Source organism: Salarias fasciatus, chromosome 7, assembly GCF_902148845.1.
Source record: "Salarias fasciatus chromosome 7, fSalaFa1.1, whole genome shotgun sequence".
NCBI classification, from domain to species: Eukaryota; Metazoa; Chordata; class Actinopteri; order Blenniiformes; family Blenniidae; genus Salarias; species Salarias fasciatus.
In genome coordinates, this window is record NC_043751.1 from 30,876,295 (window position 1) to 30,891,578 (window position 15,284).

Sequence of the window (15,284 nt, forward strand, 5' to 3'; positions counted from 1 at the left end):
CTGACATTTGGCTGTACTCCGGCTCTATCTGACCATCATCTGAGGAAAAGCACATTTTTCCCATCAGAAACCCCGTCGTGACTTTTTACATTGGAGGGGGGGCGGAGGGGGGTTGGGGGGAGGCGGGGGGGTGTGAGGCTTCTCTCCTCGCCTCTCGCTCGGGGTGTGTTCGATCAGCGGAGTAATTATGGATATGTCTTTAACAGGCGCTGGATGTTATCGGGGCACTGAGGGCTCCAGTGATGCCCTCCCTCTTGAACGCCGGCCCTTTCTCCGCCGCTGCCGGCCGTGCAGCCGTTATATTTAACCAGCTATCTGCTCTCCATCCTCTCGCCGTGCTCGGCGGGGCTCTGCCGCCGCCTCACTTTATTTTTATTTTGATTTTAAGCCCTGTGACAGGAGCAGCAGATAACGCATGCAGAGCCAAGTTTGTGAGTGGCGTAGCCCCCCCCAAACCCCCCCAACCCCCCCAAACCCCCCAAACCCCCCACCCCCCCCTCCTCTTCTTCTTCTTCTGCTCTCTGTCCGACATAAACCCTCCTCCTCATCTTTCCATCTCCCCTTGTTTTTCTTTTTGCTCTGCTTGTCTCTTTCTTTATCTCCATCGTTTCTCTGCCCTTTAATCCCCCCGTCCCCCCGTCCCCCCCCCCCCCCCCCGTCCCCCCTCATCCCCCCGTCCCCCTCGCCCCCCCTCGTTTCTCTCTCTCTCTCTCGTGGTATTTCTCTCCTCAGAGAGTTTCCTGGTAGCTGCTTCCTCTCCTCGCCGCCGCCGCTGGAACCCGGTTCATAGAAATCAGCCTGAGAGGAGGAGGAAGGCGAACACAGTCGAAACGATACAAGAACAACGACACAAAAAGATTTAACCCTCATACTGGTTCTAGGAATAATAAAAATATTAATAACAATAATAATAATAGAAATATATCATTTGTTTTGTTTTTGTTAAATTTCATTTGTTATAAATAAATAATTTCAATAACAGCAACAATATCAGGAGTTGCAATAATAATAATAATAATAATAATATAATTGTATTATTGCTGTAATTGGTTTACATTAAAATAATAATAAGTGACATAATAGTATTATTTTTCTTTCTAATTGTTCCTATAATTAATATAATCCTCATCCTGTATCTAGTAGAAGAAAAGAAAAACAAGAAAATGTCAATACAGAGATTTATTTAAAAAAAAAAAAGACTGTAAAGCCAAACATTTAGTTTCAAGTCAAGCTGATCAATATGTGTGATAAATATAAAAATCAAATATAAACAAAGAAAAAAAAACATTTGCTTGAAAATATAAATGGCAAAACTGTTTCTAGGTTTGATGAAATAAAATGAACTTAATTAAATTAAATTTATTATGATACAAAATAAATAAATCCCTAAAATAATTAGATACATGTATTAATCATTATTAAGATGTATTAATAATAATAATAATTTGTCCTGCAGCTGTACAAGCTGCCTGTAGGGGGATGAGAAAACACACACACACACACACACACACACACACACACACACACACACACACACACACAACCACACACACACACACACCGTCTCCCCAGGGCAGTTCTTGTTGCGCTCTTCTTTGTTTTTTCGTCGGAGCTGTTTTCCCTCCATCCTTCAGTGTGTTTAGTCTGACAGCAGTGGAAACATCTGCTTTTGTGTGTGTGTGTGTGTGTGTGTGTGTGTGTTTCCTTGTATTAAAAAGCTGAAGGTCAGTGGAGTAACTTCAGTAAGTTGGATTAAATTGACTGAGAAAATGCAGCCTCTGAAGCAGCAGCTTCTAGAACCGCTCTAGAACAGTTCCAGAACCTCTTTAGAACCACTTTAAAACCACCTGGTCTCAAGGCGAGCGAGGGAGGAGTGTGATGGAGGGAGTCTCTCTCTCTCTCTCTCTCTCTCTCTCTCTCTATCCCTCTCTTTCTCTCTCTCTCTACATACCATTCCAATCTCTCATCTGCCTCCCATCTCTGTTTAGGGCGGAGATCAAGGAGCTGGGATTGCAATCAGACACACACACACACACACACACACACACACACACTCCTGGTCTGTCCTTGACTCCAGTTATCCGGGGTGGTGGGGCGGTGGGGGGGCGTGGGGGGGCGGTGCTGATCCAGTCCATCAGTTATTGATATCTGGAGAACAGCTGTGAACTGCTGCCTCCACCTGCTCCAACCTTTTCTCCACTCGGTCCTGAACCTCCTGTTTCTGCTCCTCATATCTGGAGAACAGCTGTGTGGTGTGGTCCTGGTCCCGGTCCCGGTCCCGGTCCTGGTCCTGGTCCCGGTCCTGGTCCTGGTCCCGGTCCTGGTCCTGGTCCCGGTCCTGGTCCTGGTCCCGGTCCACATTCTCCTGGGTCCTTGTTCTCCTTTGTTCATGTTTACAGTGTGTGTGTGTGTGTGTGTGTGTGTGTGTGTGTGTGTGTGTGTGTGTGTCTGAAGTTTCTCACCGTTTCAAGGCCGGGAGTCGTCGTATCGGCGCAGACGAGAGCAGATATGAGAGAAACACTGTCTCAGATATGATGTGAGGATAGCGTGACGATGGGTAGACTTCACACATTGTGTGACCTTGTGTGTGTGTGTGTGTGTGTGTGTGTGTGTTTTAGAGTGGGTTTTGTGGCCGAGTCCGAGTCCTGTTTTGACCACAAAAACAAAACATCTTATTTTATTTTGTGTGTAATTCACATTATTCAGACTTGAGTACAGTGTGTGTGTGTGCGTGTGCATGTGTGTGTGTGTGTGTGTGTTTCCCTGTGTTATTGAGACGGTCCCTGTCAGCTCGGACCCGGGGCTTCTGCTCCCGCTGCGCTCGCCGGCCTTGCTGTCGGGTGGAGGAGGGTGGAGGAGGAGGAGGGGGTTCAATAAGCAGTTAAATCCACCCCCCCTCCCCCTCCCCTCCTCCTCCCCCTCCTCCCTCCCCCCTCCCCCTCCTCCTCCCTCCTCTGTGGATCTTAGGACGGTGGGAAAGTTCAAATCTGCTGCTATTTTCTATCTTTTATCAGGCGGCTTATCGGCCGCCTTTCTCGTCTGCATGCCTGCCTTCAATAGTCCAGGGTCTCAGCTCGCTGCTGCCCCCCCCCCCCTCCTCCACCCCCTCCTCCACCCCCCCCCCCCCCCCCACCCTCTCTCTCCGGCTCCCCGCTCTCTCCCTCTGGTTGGAAACACCACCTGTCCCCCCCGACCCGTCAGAGAGGCGAACGTCTCGCCTCGTCAGCATCCTTCAGGCTGTAAACACAAAAATCAAAAGAGAAAAGTTTCTTCTCCTCCAGACAGAGCAGACTCTGTCGCCCCCTGCTGGCTCACTCGAGGCGTTTCCCCCAATTAATAAGACTTTGTTTATGACTTCATCATTTTATTTTCATCAGTAGATTTTTAGAAGATGACTTTTCAGGAAAATGTGTGTTTTCTTTTGATTAAAGGTTCCGTTTCCATGGAAACGACAGAAACGCTGAAAGTCTTGTAGTTAGCATGTCGGGCCACTAGTGGGAGCTGCTGGCTGCTGTGAATGCAGTTACACTTGTGTGTGTGTGTGTGTGTGTGTGTGTGTGTGTGTGTGTGTGTGTGTGTGTGTGTGTGTTTTGTACCTCATCAGTTTACCTGGATCCCCTGCGTTAGCGCCACCTGGAGGTCAGATGTGTTCAAACGCCGGACGTTCCTCCCGTCTGGACGGTGTTGTTGTCCGTCCACTGAGCCGCTGTTTGCCGCGACTGTGACCTCGTTGACCCCCGTTGCCATGGAGACGACGTCGGAGCACTTTAGATCAGTTCCACATTTCCAAGAAGTTGTTTTCATGGACTCTGAGCGTCGCTGTGGTGAAACTTTCATTTTTTTCTCTTAAAAAAAAAAAAAAATTCTTCAATTTTTTTGCTGTTTTGTGTTTTTGTTGTTGTTTGTCGCCATGGCAACGGCTTCTTTCATCCTCCTAAACCTTGCTGGTGTCCTAAACTCTGAATAAACCCCAGAAAGCTGCGGGAGCGAGGGGAGGGGGGGGGGGCGGCGGCTCGCCGGTGGCGCCGTTCGGTCGGCGCCTGATGAAACCCTCTGAAACTCAGCGCCGTTCCAACCGTCTGGATCCTCGACGGCAGAGCGTCCCATAGAGAAAACCTGGAAAGACAACCTCATTATGAGCTGCAGTGCATCATGGGAAGAAGAGCCGTCTGCTCCGATTGGCTGGTCTGAACCTTCTTCATAAAGAAACACTTTATTGACACACTTCCTGAAAAGGCGCCAAACGGATGAAACGAGACTGAAGGAGGAGAAACTCGACTCCGGCTGGTTCCGTTACAACCGTTCCAGAGCGGAGGAGGGAACCCTAGAAACGAGAAAACAAACTGACCAGAAGAACAAACAAAAATGTTTTTTTTTTTTTTGACGTTTAGTCTTTCCTTCATTTCGGATTTTGTGGCTTTTTCAGTTTTAGAACAGCGTCCTGCTGTTAGTGTGTGTGTGTGTGTGTGTGTGTGTGTGTGTGTGTGTGTGTGTGTGTGTGTGTGTACAGTAGCTGCTATCGGTGTGAAGCAACACGATGTTCCAACATGGAGAACAGCAGCTGAAGGTTTATTTATTTCATCCGGATCGTCCCGAGAGGAAACCGGCCCGTCTGATAGGCTGCTGGGGAGAGGCTTCACCTCCTGCTGCTCCTCTTCCTCCTCCTCCTCTTCCTTCTCCTCCTCCTCCTCCTCCTCCTCCTCCTCCTCCTCTCCATCCCTCCATCAGGGCCTGTGAGGGTATCACCTTCTATCTCCTCACCTGGCTCTCGGAGGGCGAGGTGGAGGAGGGCTAATTGCCGGCCCCCCGTGGCTCCTGACCCCCCCCCCCCATCGCCCCGGGGGGGTCCGCGGCGTCCGTCCCACGCCGCCGCCGTCTCCCCAGGACCTTTATCGGTGAGCCGGCTCGCTGCTCATTAAGGAGTTAATTTTCTCCGTCCTATCTGTGATTAGTGAGTCGACCTAAAGCGCCGTGGATTCTTTAAATTTCCCTCCCTGCTATCAAAAAAGAGAAGAAAAAAAAGAAAGGGAGTGGGAGGAAAAAGAAGATGGGAATGGGGGGATATTTAATCGTTTAAGTAGTCTTCCTGGGGAACTGGATTTCTCTCTCTCTCTCTCTCTCTCTCGCTCTCTCTTCCCAGCAATGTAAAGAAATCTTTGCTGAAAGCCGGCCCAGCTCAGTAATTCAGTTTTTAAAGGATGGAGGGAGGAGGAGGAGGAGGTGGAGGAGGGAGGAGGGAGAAGAGAGGGAGGAAAAAAAAAAAAGAAAAAAAAAAAAACGACTTGATGAAATTCCGCTATCAGCTCCGAACCAATATGCAAAATATCTCGCTGGAAATCAAATAGCTATTATGTTTTCATTTCCACGTCGGCGTATTTGCTTAATGAAGAGGAGACAGATCAGACCGGCGGAGAGAGTCTGCAGGAGCCGATAACCGCCGACGGCTCGCAGCTATCCCAGCCACCGCGCCTCCTCACCGGAGGAGGAGGAGGAGGGGAGGATGGAGGGAGAGCGATAGGGAAGGGGGACGGAGGAGAAGAAAGAGAGGTGGAGGCGGCGGCGGAGGAGGAGGAGGGACGGAGAGATAATGACAGAAAGAGGGAGAATATAAAGGAGGAGCTGCAGGTTGGAGGTAATTTTTACTTCCTCTGAGCTCAAAGTGGAGAAAAAAACCCTCCTGATGCGTTCAGGGACCTTAAGCTTTGCTGTCATGTTGCATTCAGGTGCAGCGGATTCTTTCATCTGTCGGTATTTAAATTCATTTTTTTGGACACATTTTAAATTGTGTGAATAAATTCAACAACAATCTGCAGGTTGGAGCAGATTTTCTCCTCCACCCGAAGGCGTCGTGATGCCTTCACTGCTCTCCGACGCCCCGGATTCTTAATGTTTCACTGAAGCACAGTTCAAATTCAGAATTTTTTCCAGTTTGGGTTTATTTCCCTTCATACTTAATCACATTTATTCACGAATCAGCGCCGGCAGTGACGGAGGAGAGAGGCAGAGTTCAGACGGAGCTGGAGGCTGGATGGAGGTCAAAAATCAAGAAATCTTAATGCTTCCTGTCGCGCTGCGTTCACGTGCAACAAATTCTTCTTATTTGACTGACTCTCCGCTGAAAGTCCAATGTCATTTAAATTATCAACATAATTTATATACACACACACACCATGAGAGAGAGGTCAGAGGTCATAGAACCGAAGCCTCATGATGCATTCAAGTGAGTCTCAGAATTCCACTTTAACTGGGAAATTCAGTTTGTGTATTGGAATATTTTATATTTTTAAATTGTTAATAACTCTGGAGGATTACATTACATAGTGGGGAGGAGGGGGAGGGGGGGAGGGGGGGAGGGGGGCAGATGAAAGGGAAGGTGATGGAGTATCTGAGATGAAGCGAGAGGACTGAATATAAAGGAGAAGCTGCATTGAAGCCCTCGTGATGCGTTCAAGTCCTCTTCACATCTCTGAGGCGTTTTCCACTGATGTTTTCTCTCATGTTGCGTTCGAGTGCGGCGTGTTGCGTCGGGCGCTGAGCCGAGCTGAATGTCAGTGCGGTGTGGAATGCTGTGAAGTTTAAAAGCGTTGTGGATTCTCCTGCTCGGTGTTTCGGTGCAGCTGAAGCGGGATTCAGGTTTTCTTCTGGAAGTCACGCCGCGCCGCAGACAGGCGCGCACACCCGGCTTTTAATTTGTAGGGACGATTTGTAAAGAAATACAGTTTGAAGCCAGCGAGGAAGAAAAGATCCTGGATCAGTGCAGATTAAAGCTCCGTTTCCATGGCAACGGTTCAATTGAAACGTAATTTTTGTTTCACAAAAGTTTCGCGTTCACACGGCAGCGTTTTGAAAACGACGTCCGTTTCCACAGAAACGCTGAGAACGCTGTAGAACATGTCAGGAACCGGAACAGCTGTTGACTACAGCCGTGGAGCAGAGCTTTCTCTGGTTTCCACGGAGACGGAGCGTTTTCAGAAAGTGGCTCTGGGAACCGTTGCCGTGTCAACAGATGGACGAGTGAAACGCTGTGAATCCTTCAGTGTTTTCTTTAATGTTCAGCCTGAAGGGTGAAGCTGCCGAGACGGTGTCGTCAGACTGTGTTTTTTTGGCTGTTCGACTGTTCGACTGTTCGACTGTTTGACCATTTGACTGTTTGACTTTTTGGCTGTTATACAGTTTGCCTGTTTGTTTGACTGCTTGACTATTTGGCTGCTCGAATGTTTGAGTGTTTGGATTTTGTTTGAGCGATTGTGTGTTAGGCTGTTTTTTTGGCTGTTCGACTGTTTGACTGTTTGTCTGTTTGACTGTTTGGCTGCTTGACTGTTTGACTGTTTGGCTGCTTGACTGCTGGCTGTTTGACTGTTTGTTTGACTGTTTGACTACTTGGCTGTTTGAGTGTTTGACTGTTTGGCTGCTTGACTGTTAAACAGTTTGACTGTTTGTTTGACTGCTTGAGTATTTGGCTGCCTGACTGTTTGACTGCTGGAGTGTTTGGATTTTGTTTGAGCGATTGTGTGTTAGGCTGTTTGTTCGGCTGTTCGACTGATTGGTTGTTCGGCTGTTCGACTGTCTGTTTGACTGTTTGACTCCTCTTCCAGTGAGCCGGATTGATCTTTCTGTTGCTGTTCGGAGGGAATCTGGAGGGAGCGGTTTGGACCTCCTCTGGAGGATTTGATAATCTCTGCCTGTTTTCATCAATCCGTCCTTCCCAGTGCATCATGGGTATTCTGCTGCAGCAGAGAGATGACTGGAACGATCAATGAAGTTCAGCTGATTTCACATCTGTGAGCGGATCAGGAAGGAAATAAAGAATTCTCTTCCTCCACTTCTTATCCTCCTCTTCCTCCTCCTCTTCCTCTTCCTCCTCCTCCTCCTCCTCCTCTTCCTCTTCTTCTTCCTCTTCCTCCTCTTCCTACCATGTGATCGACCTCGAGGAGCTGCGATAAGAGGCGTTGAGGCAGACTGTTGATTGGGGTGTTTCTTCTTCTTCGGTGGTGGTAATTGGTCGCTGTGATCGGTGAGTGTCTGCTCTCCAGAGCGCCGCTCGGTGTCAGGTGGCTCCTCACTCGTCCTGCGCTCCTTCCCACGCGCTCCTCCTCTCCTCCTCCTTTAATGTTTCTCTTCACAGGCCTGTGATGTGGCGATAGATCCTCCTCCTCCTGCTCCTCGCTCCGCGGCGGCGGCGGCGGCGGCGGCGGGTTATTAGCGTGCGAGCGCGGCGGCCGGCGTGTGTTTAATCAGCTTGTTGAGCAGCGGGTTTGATGTGTGTTGTCTCTGTGTTTAATCAGCTGCAGGTTTGATGTGGACCCACAGTTAATAAAGCAGTATCTCCTCCGCCTTCATCAGCTGCTCCACACACACACACACACACACACACACACACACACACACACTGACAGACAGGTACAGCTGAGGCTCCTTCACATCTGTCTCCGTCCACACTGCTGGGGATTCTTTCCTCTCGCCAAACATCTGTCCTCCACCTCCAGACGGTGTCTGTCCTCACTCCGTCCTCACTCCGTCTCCACCCGGCCTCCTCGCCTGTCTCTGTCCACGCTCGGTTCTCTTCTCTCATCAGACCCTTGACGTCTCCTCCGCCCGGGACGGTTTCTGTCTTCGTGCCGTCTTCACGCTCGCCTCCGCCCGTCTGTCCCGACATCTGTCTCCACCTCCAAACCTGCCAGTGCTTCCACATCTGTCTCCAGCTCTGTCCTCATTCCAGAGACGTCTGCCTCCGCCTCCACCTCCAGCCACTGCTCTTTCATTTTGTCAGTCTCCACCCAACACGTCTGTCTCTGTCCCTCTGTCTCCACGTCGGTTCCCGTCACCTCAGTCTGTCTCCAACCAAATCCAGACCTTCCTCCACCCCCACCTCCATCGCTCCCTCTGCCTCCACCTTCCTTCTGCTCACACAGTCCCTCCTGAACGGTTTACACCACCACGCTTCCACCTGGGCAGCGGAGCTCCAAACCCCCGGGCCAGATTCTCCTGGTCCTGGTCCTGGTCTTAGTCCAGGTCCAGATTCTTCTGGTCCTCGTCATGATAGCAGTCCATGTTCTCCTGGTCCTGGTCCTTGTCCATGTCGTCCTGGTGTCTTTGTCCCGGTCCAGATTCCCTTGCTTTTGGTGGTTTTTGAGTGGACAGTCCACCGTGGTCGTGGGTCTGTACCAGGATCAGTGGGTCAGGTGACTCCCTGCTGGTCCTGCTGGTCCTGCTGGTCCTGCTGATCCTGCTGGGCCTGCTGGTCCTGCCGGGCCTGCTGGTCCTGCTGGTCCTGCTGGGCCTGCTGGTCCTGCTGGTCCTGCTGGTCCTGCTGGTCCTGCTGGTCCTGCTGGTCCTGCTGGTTCTGCTGGTCCTGCTGGTCCTGCTGGTCCTGCTGTTCCTGCTGGTCCTGCTGGTTCTGCTGGTCCTGCTGGTTCTGCTGGTCCTGCTGGGCCTGCTGGTCCTGCTGGTCCTGCTGATCCTGCTGGTCCTGCTGGTCCTGCTGGTCCTGCTGGGCCTGCTGGGCCTGCTGGTCCTGCCGGGCCGTGTATCTCCGTCCCTCAGGCGGATCTGAAGCGTCTCGCTCGTTGGGGTCCAGCTCTGAGTTCTCGGAGTCCTGAAGAGCAGAGCTGGATTAGACCGTGTCTCCGGGCCTCAGATTTCTCGACGCTGAAAGTCTGAAGTGGGTTTCCGTCGCCGGTCCTTCCTCCTGCGTCTCCCTGCAGCCCGGTTCCTGGATATCACGCCTCGGCTGGCGGAGCGGGCGGATGTGACTTATCGCCCGGCCGCCGTCCGTCCCGCCAGCGAGACGGGGAGACGGGGAGACGGGGAGACGGGGAGGAGGACGCGGATGAAAGCGGAGAAAGTGCGGCTGAAAGTTTTTCCGGGCCATTTGATGTCTGAAAGCAGTGATGCGGCGATTGATTCATTAAAACCGGCGCCGTAATGAGGAGAGAAATCATAATTCAAACTTACATTTTAAACAGGGAATATAATTGGAATTTTATACAGAGGAGCCGCTTTGTACAATTATGATTAAAGGAAAATTAATTGTATGAAAATGTCCTTATAGATACTGGAAATTAGATCTAGCCGAGCCGGGCCGACATGGACCTAATTCTAAAAATATTGTGTACAGGATCGATCTTTTTTTTTCCCCTTCCTCTGTGAAGGTCCAAATCTAGCTGTGTTAATTTTATCTGAAATTAGAGTGAACCATGCAGGCGTGGAAGTTGAAATTAGCCTAAAGATGTTTCATTTACAAAGACAGAAACACTTTGTCAGCCGGCGATTGTTTCCCAGCATTATCTCTGCCTGCTTTTAATTGCTTTGCAAGTGAAATTAACAGAATTAGAAAAATTGCCTCTCCCTTTTTCTACAAGCTTCTTTATTCACGGGTATTGTTGTGTGCTTTGTATAGATTATAGACTCCCTTTGTTCCAGTATTGTAAATATATACGCCCCCCAGTCACGGCTTTAGCTCCGCAACAATCCCCGGCGCTCTCCGCAGCGACGCAACCTCCAGAAAATTAATTTACAACCTGTCTGGATCCGGGCAGGAAGACGGGAAGAGACGGGAGGAGGGGGAACAAAGGGACGCCTGGGCTTCTCGGGGTGTTAATTTCACCGTGTTGAGGAACGGCGTGGCCACCCGGCTGCGCCGCTCTCCAGGAACGCCGCTGTTTTTTAATCCGCTTAAAGAAGAAGCTCTAAGAACTCCGTCAAGACGGCCCGCCGAGCGGAGCGGCGCCGTTCAGACGCGTTTCCGTCCGCCACGTTCATCCCACGCCTCCGAGTCTGGAGGGGAGCGGAGAGCGGCGAGGACAGGACAGAAACACAACCAACCAGAAACCAGGCGGGAACAGAAACAACCCAGATTTATCCTGCAGGAAGACACAGAACCAGAGCCCACAGATTACTGGAGAAAGTACAGAGTACTGGAGAAAGTACAAACTAAAGGAGAAAATACAGATTAGTGGAGAAAGTACAGATTAAAGGAGAAAATCAAATATAAGAATGTTTCAAAAGGCCACTGTTTTTGTGTTTTTTGTGTTTTTGTGTTTTCGTGTTTTCGTGTTTTCGTGTTTTTGTATTTTCGTGTTTTTGTGTCTTTGTGTTTTTGTGTCTTTGTGTTTTCGTGTCTTTGTGTTTTCGTGTTTTTGTGTCTTTGTGTTTTTGTGTTTTTGTGTTTTTGTGTTGTTCTTCTGTCAGAACAGCAACATTCTGTAAATAAACAGAATTTCTATCGAACCGTTTCTCCTCCAGAGTCTCCGGATCAAAATGTTTTTATCCTCAAACTGAAATAACTTCATGCTAACCACATTAAACAAAATATTTTTCAAATAATCTCCACATTTTATGTCCTGATCTTCTCTTGTTATGTTGAAAAATGCCTTTATTTAAGAGTATATCTATATGTGAGTGTGTGCTCCAGTGCTGCTCTTATAGAAGGAGTATCATTATTATTAATGAAGCAATTTAAAGGAAAGAAAGGATTCACATTAAATCCATATTAACCCACTCCCATTTTTTGGATGTAATCTTCAAACAGGCTAAAATAGATGAAAAGTACAGTATAATTACTGTGGTCAGCGGGGATTACGGGCCTGTAACGGATAGCGATCAGCCCGGCGCTAATCACTCTTTTAGCGGCGGTTTTAGGTATGCTGTCATTTGGCTGGAAGGTCCCTCCGGCTCGCTGCTCTTAATCTGCTGGATTAGACCGTTCAGCGTGTCCAATCCTGGAGACCGGCGTCTCCGGGACGCTGTGAAGACACTCCAAGGAAGGAAGGAACCCGGCTCTGTGTTTTCAGTACATCCACATATTCACAAGAGGCTCTTAACGCTTCGCTGTAAAATATCAGCTTTCCTTTGACTGACACCGTATTGCCAAAAGTATTTGTTCGCCCGCCCTCACACGTGTGTGGATTTGTTTCTGTTTGGGATTTCTTTATACAATTTCAAGTGAATTTTTCAGCACAAATGAACACAATGGTCACAAGTACTGATTGCACAACGCCTGATCTGACAGCAAATCGTAGTGCATCAAAAAACCGAATCCAACCAGAGGCGAGACAAAAAGAGCGACAAAAAAAAAAATCCAAAAAAATTACAAAACATAATAATGATAATAATAAAATACAATAAATTATACCGAAGAAGAGGAAGAGAGAATAAAAAAGTTCCTTGTTTTTAGCTTTTTATTATCGTCTTTCCTCCGATTTGCACTTGTTCTTTATTTGCACCTTTCCTCATTTTTTGCCCCCCGTGTTCTAGGAGCCTCTTGCTCCGGTGAATGTCTCCACTGTGAGATTAATAAAGTCTCTTCTTCTTCTTCTTCTTCTTCTAAACTTTGCGTTGAGACTGTTTAGGGAGTGTCTCATTTTTTTCCAGTTTGAGAAAGGTTAAGACGCACTGGAACTCTTCCAGCACATCCAGATAGCAGGTCTTGCTATCAAAGCGATGAAGGCTAAACGTGTGAAACGTGTGAATTTCTGACCGTTCTCCCAGAAGTTCTGTTCTCCCCCCTTTGCTTCCTCGATCCGGTTCCATCGCGTCTCGTCTTTCCACTGATGTTGGCAGAAATGACTGATTTGTGATTGATTTTATTCACATTTCAACACGGAAACGACTGGAACTCCTGAATTCAATGACGTGGACGGCTGAGCGAATACTTTTGGAAAAAATGAAATAGAACTTTTTTTTTTTTTAATTTAAGAAATTCTCGAACTGGGGGCAAAAAAAGTCTGACTGGATTTCATCATTTTTGTTGATGAGCATTTGTTTCTCTATTTTCTGAACATTGTGTGCTTGTGGTCATTAGTTCAGCAGCAGGAAGAGGAAACTGGGGAATTACCAAATATGGGCATTTGGTCCGGTTAACGGTGAAACAAGGAAAACGAGGATTTTTTAGAGGTTTGAGCTCAGAATAAGTGGGATTTCTGTTGGATGCTAAGTGGTGCTACATGGATGCTGACGTCATGCTAAGCAGTTCTAATTAGATCAGTCAATCAATCAATCAATCAATCAGTCAGTCAGTCTCTTCATTTGTGCAACAAGAACAGCAGCAGTTGTCCGTGTATCAAGTAATATTTGAACTGTGCTCAAAAAGAAGTTTGAAGAACTTATCAAGTCCACCCCTTCACATTTAAGTATGACACAAATTGAATCCCGTCCATTAGAAAAAAGAGAGAAGAAAAAAAAAATACTCACAAACCTTGAATACAAACTCATACATCAGACAAGTTACAATTACAAGTAATGTGTATTCTTTTCTGTATTGCTTTCTAGTTCATACATATTCCTTAAATTCACATTAAGACAGCATCTCAGTAAGCAATATAGCATTAATGGGCTTTAGGCAGTGTAGTAGTGTTTGTTCACCGGCCGCCGGGGTTTGGATCACACAGACTTCTGAAGTAGTTCTGTTTTTAGTTTCTTTTTAGATCCATGTGGACTCTGGATTCCTGGATGGATGTGTCGAGCTCTTTCCAGATTTCAGGACCTTGACATGTAACACTGAAGCTGGTGCTCTTCAGATTTCACTTTTTCCCTCTTCGATGCCGCGGCCGTGTTAGCTGCTTCGTTGTGACTCTTGTCGGGTCTTGGTACCGAATCAGGACTCGGGACCCCTTTAGCTCCTGGAACAGGTTTTCTTCCGCCTCTCCCAGCTGAATCATCTCACCGACTCTCCTCCGTTCCTCGGCCCTGCAGGTTCGCTCGGGGATCTGGACGGCGGCGAGGAAAACACGGCGGATAACCTGAGTCTGTCGGGGGAGGAGGGCGGAGCTTCGGACCCGGACGACTCGGCCGAGGGCGACAGCTGCAGCCCGCCGCCGTTCACGCCGCTGTACAACGAAGGTGAGGAGAACCCGGGCCGCCGCACCCGAACGCCTCCTGTGGTACTGCAGTTCTCCAGTGTCCTGCTGTACCTGAACGCTTCATGTGGTACTGCAGTTCTCCAGTGTCCTGCTGTACCTGAACGCCTCCTGTGGTACTGCAGTTCTCCAGTGTCCTGCTGTACCTGAACGCCTCCTGTGGTACTGCAGTTCTCCAGTGTCCTGCTGTACCTGAACGCTTCATGTGGTACTGCAGTTCTCCAGTGTCCTGCTGTACCCGAACGCCTCCTGTGGTACTGCAGTTCTCCAGTGTCCTGCTGTACCTAAACGCTTCATGTCGTACAGCAGTTCTCCAATGTACTACTGCACCTGAACACCTCGTACGTGGCACAGAGCTGCTAAACCGACAGTGTGTGTGAATGAAACTCTAACTTTACAGCTTTCTGTCAAAATGAACAAAAAAAAAAAGGATTTCTACAAATCATCGGCCGAATTCTTTAATTTCCCGTTGTACCTGAACGCCTCCCGTCCAGAGAAACCTCATGTTTTAAAATATATCTTCCTGCAGCTGTTTGTGAAAATACATTTAGATCTCCATTCCCTCTGCAGAGAGAACGAAGTGTGGCGTATTTCAGCGGAATAAAAATGAGCATTTTAACTCGTTAAATTATCGCCGACGCGGAATAATCCAGATGTGAGGTTCCGCGGCAGTTATTAGTGGTTATTAGCGGCGTTATCTGCTCATCGAGGCTTCCTTTAATCAACAGACGTCTCACCTGTTATCAGCCGCGGAGACGCTTCGCCCAGGAAGGCTGCGGCTCGGCGCCTCGATCTCTTTATCTGCAACAAGTCGCCAAAAAACAAAACACACAAAACACACAAAACACACTCGCACAAAGAAATAAAATCTAACGGGCTGCAGCCTCCCTCCCCTCCCAGCTCCGCCGTGTGATAGCGAGAGTTTTCACTCATATTCTTTTGACTTATTCAAGATTTCGCCGGCTGCTGTTTTTTTTTTTTTTTTTTTTTAATCTGAGAAATTCCTGCTCTTGTGAAATTTTTTTGGGGTCTGCGAGCGATAAGCGTCTGCTGGTTGGCTCGGTTTGATAAACCCATGGAAATTCTATCAGGTGCTAATCGAGACCAGATTAGAGATTAGCTGGAGGTGTGTGTGTGTGTGTGTGTGTGTGTGTGTGTGTGTGTGTGTGTGTTAGATTGCAGAAAAAGAAGATGAGAGAAGTCGGGCGTGCGGCACATGTGAGCCAGTTTGTCGATAGCAAACTGACTTTGGCGTCCTTGTTTCTCTATTTGTGTGTGTTTTAACCATCCCCCTCATCTCACACACACACACACACACACACACACACACACACACACACACACACACACACTGCTGATTTACTCCTCTCTCTCTCCCCTGTCCGGGGTTCCTCGGTTGCCCGGCGCTGCCATTATCAGCCCTCTGTA

At 48.5% G+C, this 15,284-nt stretch overlaps 1 protein-coding gene across 1 annotated transcript in view; it reads left to right on the plus strand.

Annotated features, from left to right (window-relative positions):
* zfpm1 (zinc finger protein, FOG family member 1) overlaps positions 1 to 15,284 on the plus strand; it is a 92,120-nt gene that overhangs the window by 32,447 nt on the left and 44,389 nt on the right. Inside the window, exon 2 of the mRNA XM_030096095.1 lies at positions 13,693 to 13,839. Within this exon, the coding sequence (XP_029951955.1) occupies positions 13,693 to 13,839 (147 nt within the window). The remainder of the gene's footprint in view (positions 1 to 13,692; positions 13,840 to 15,284) is intronic.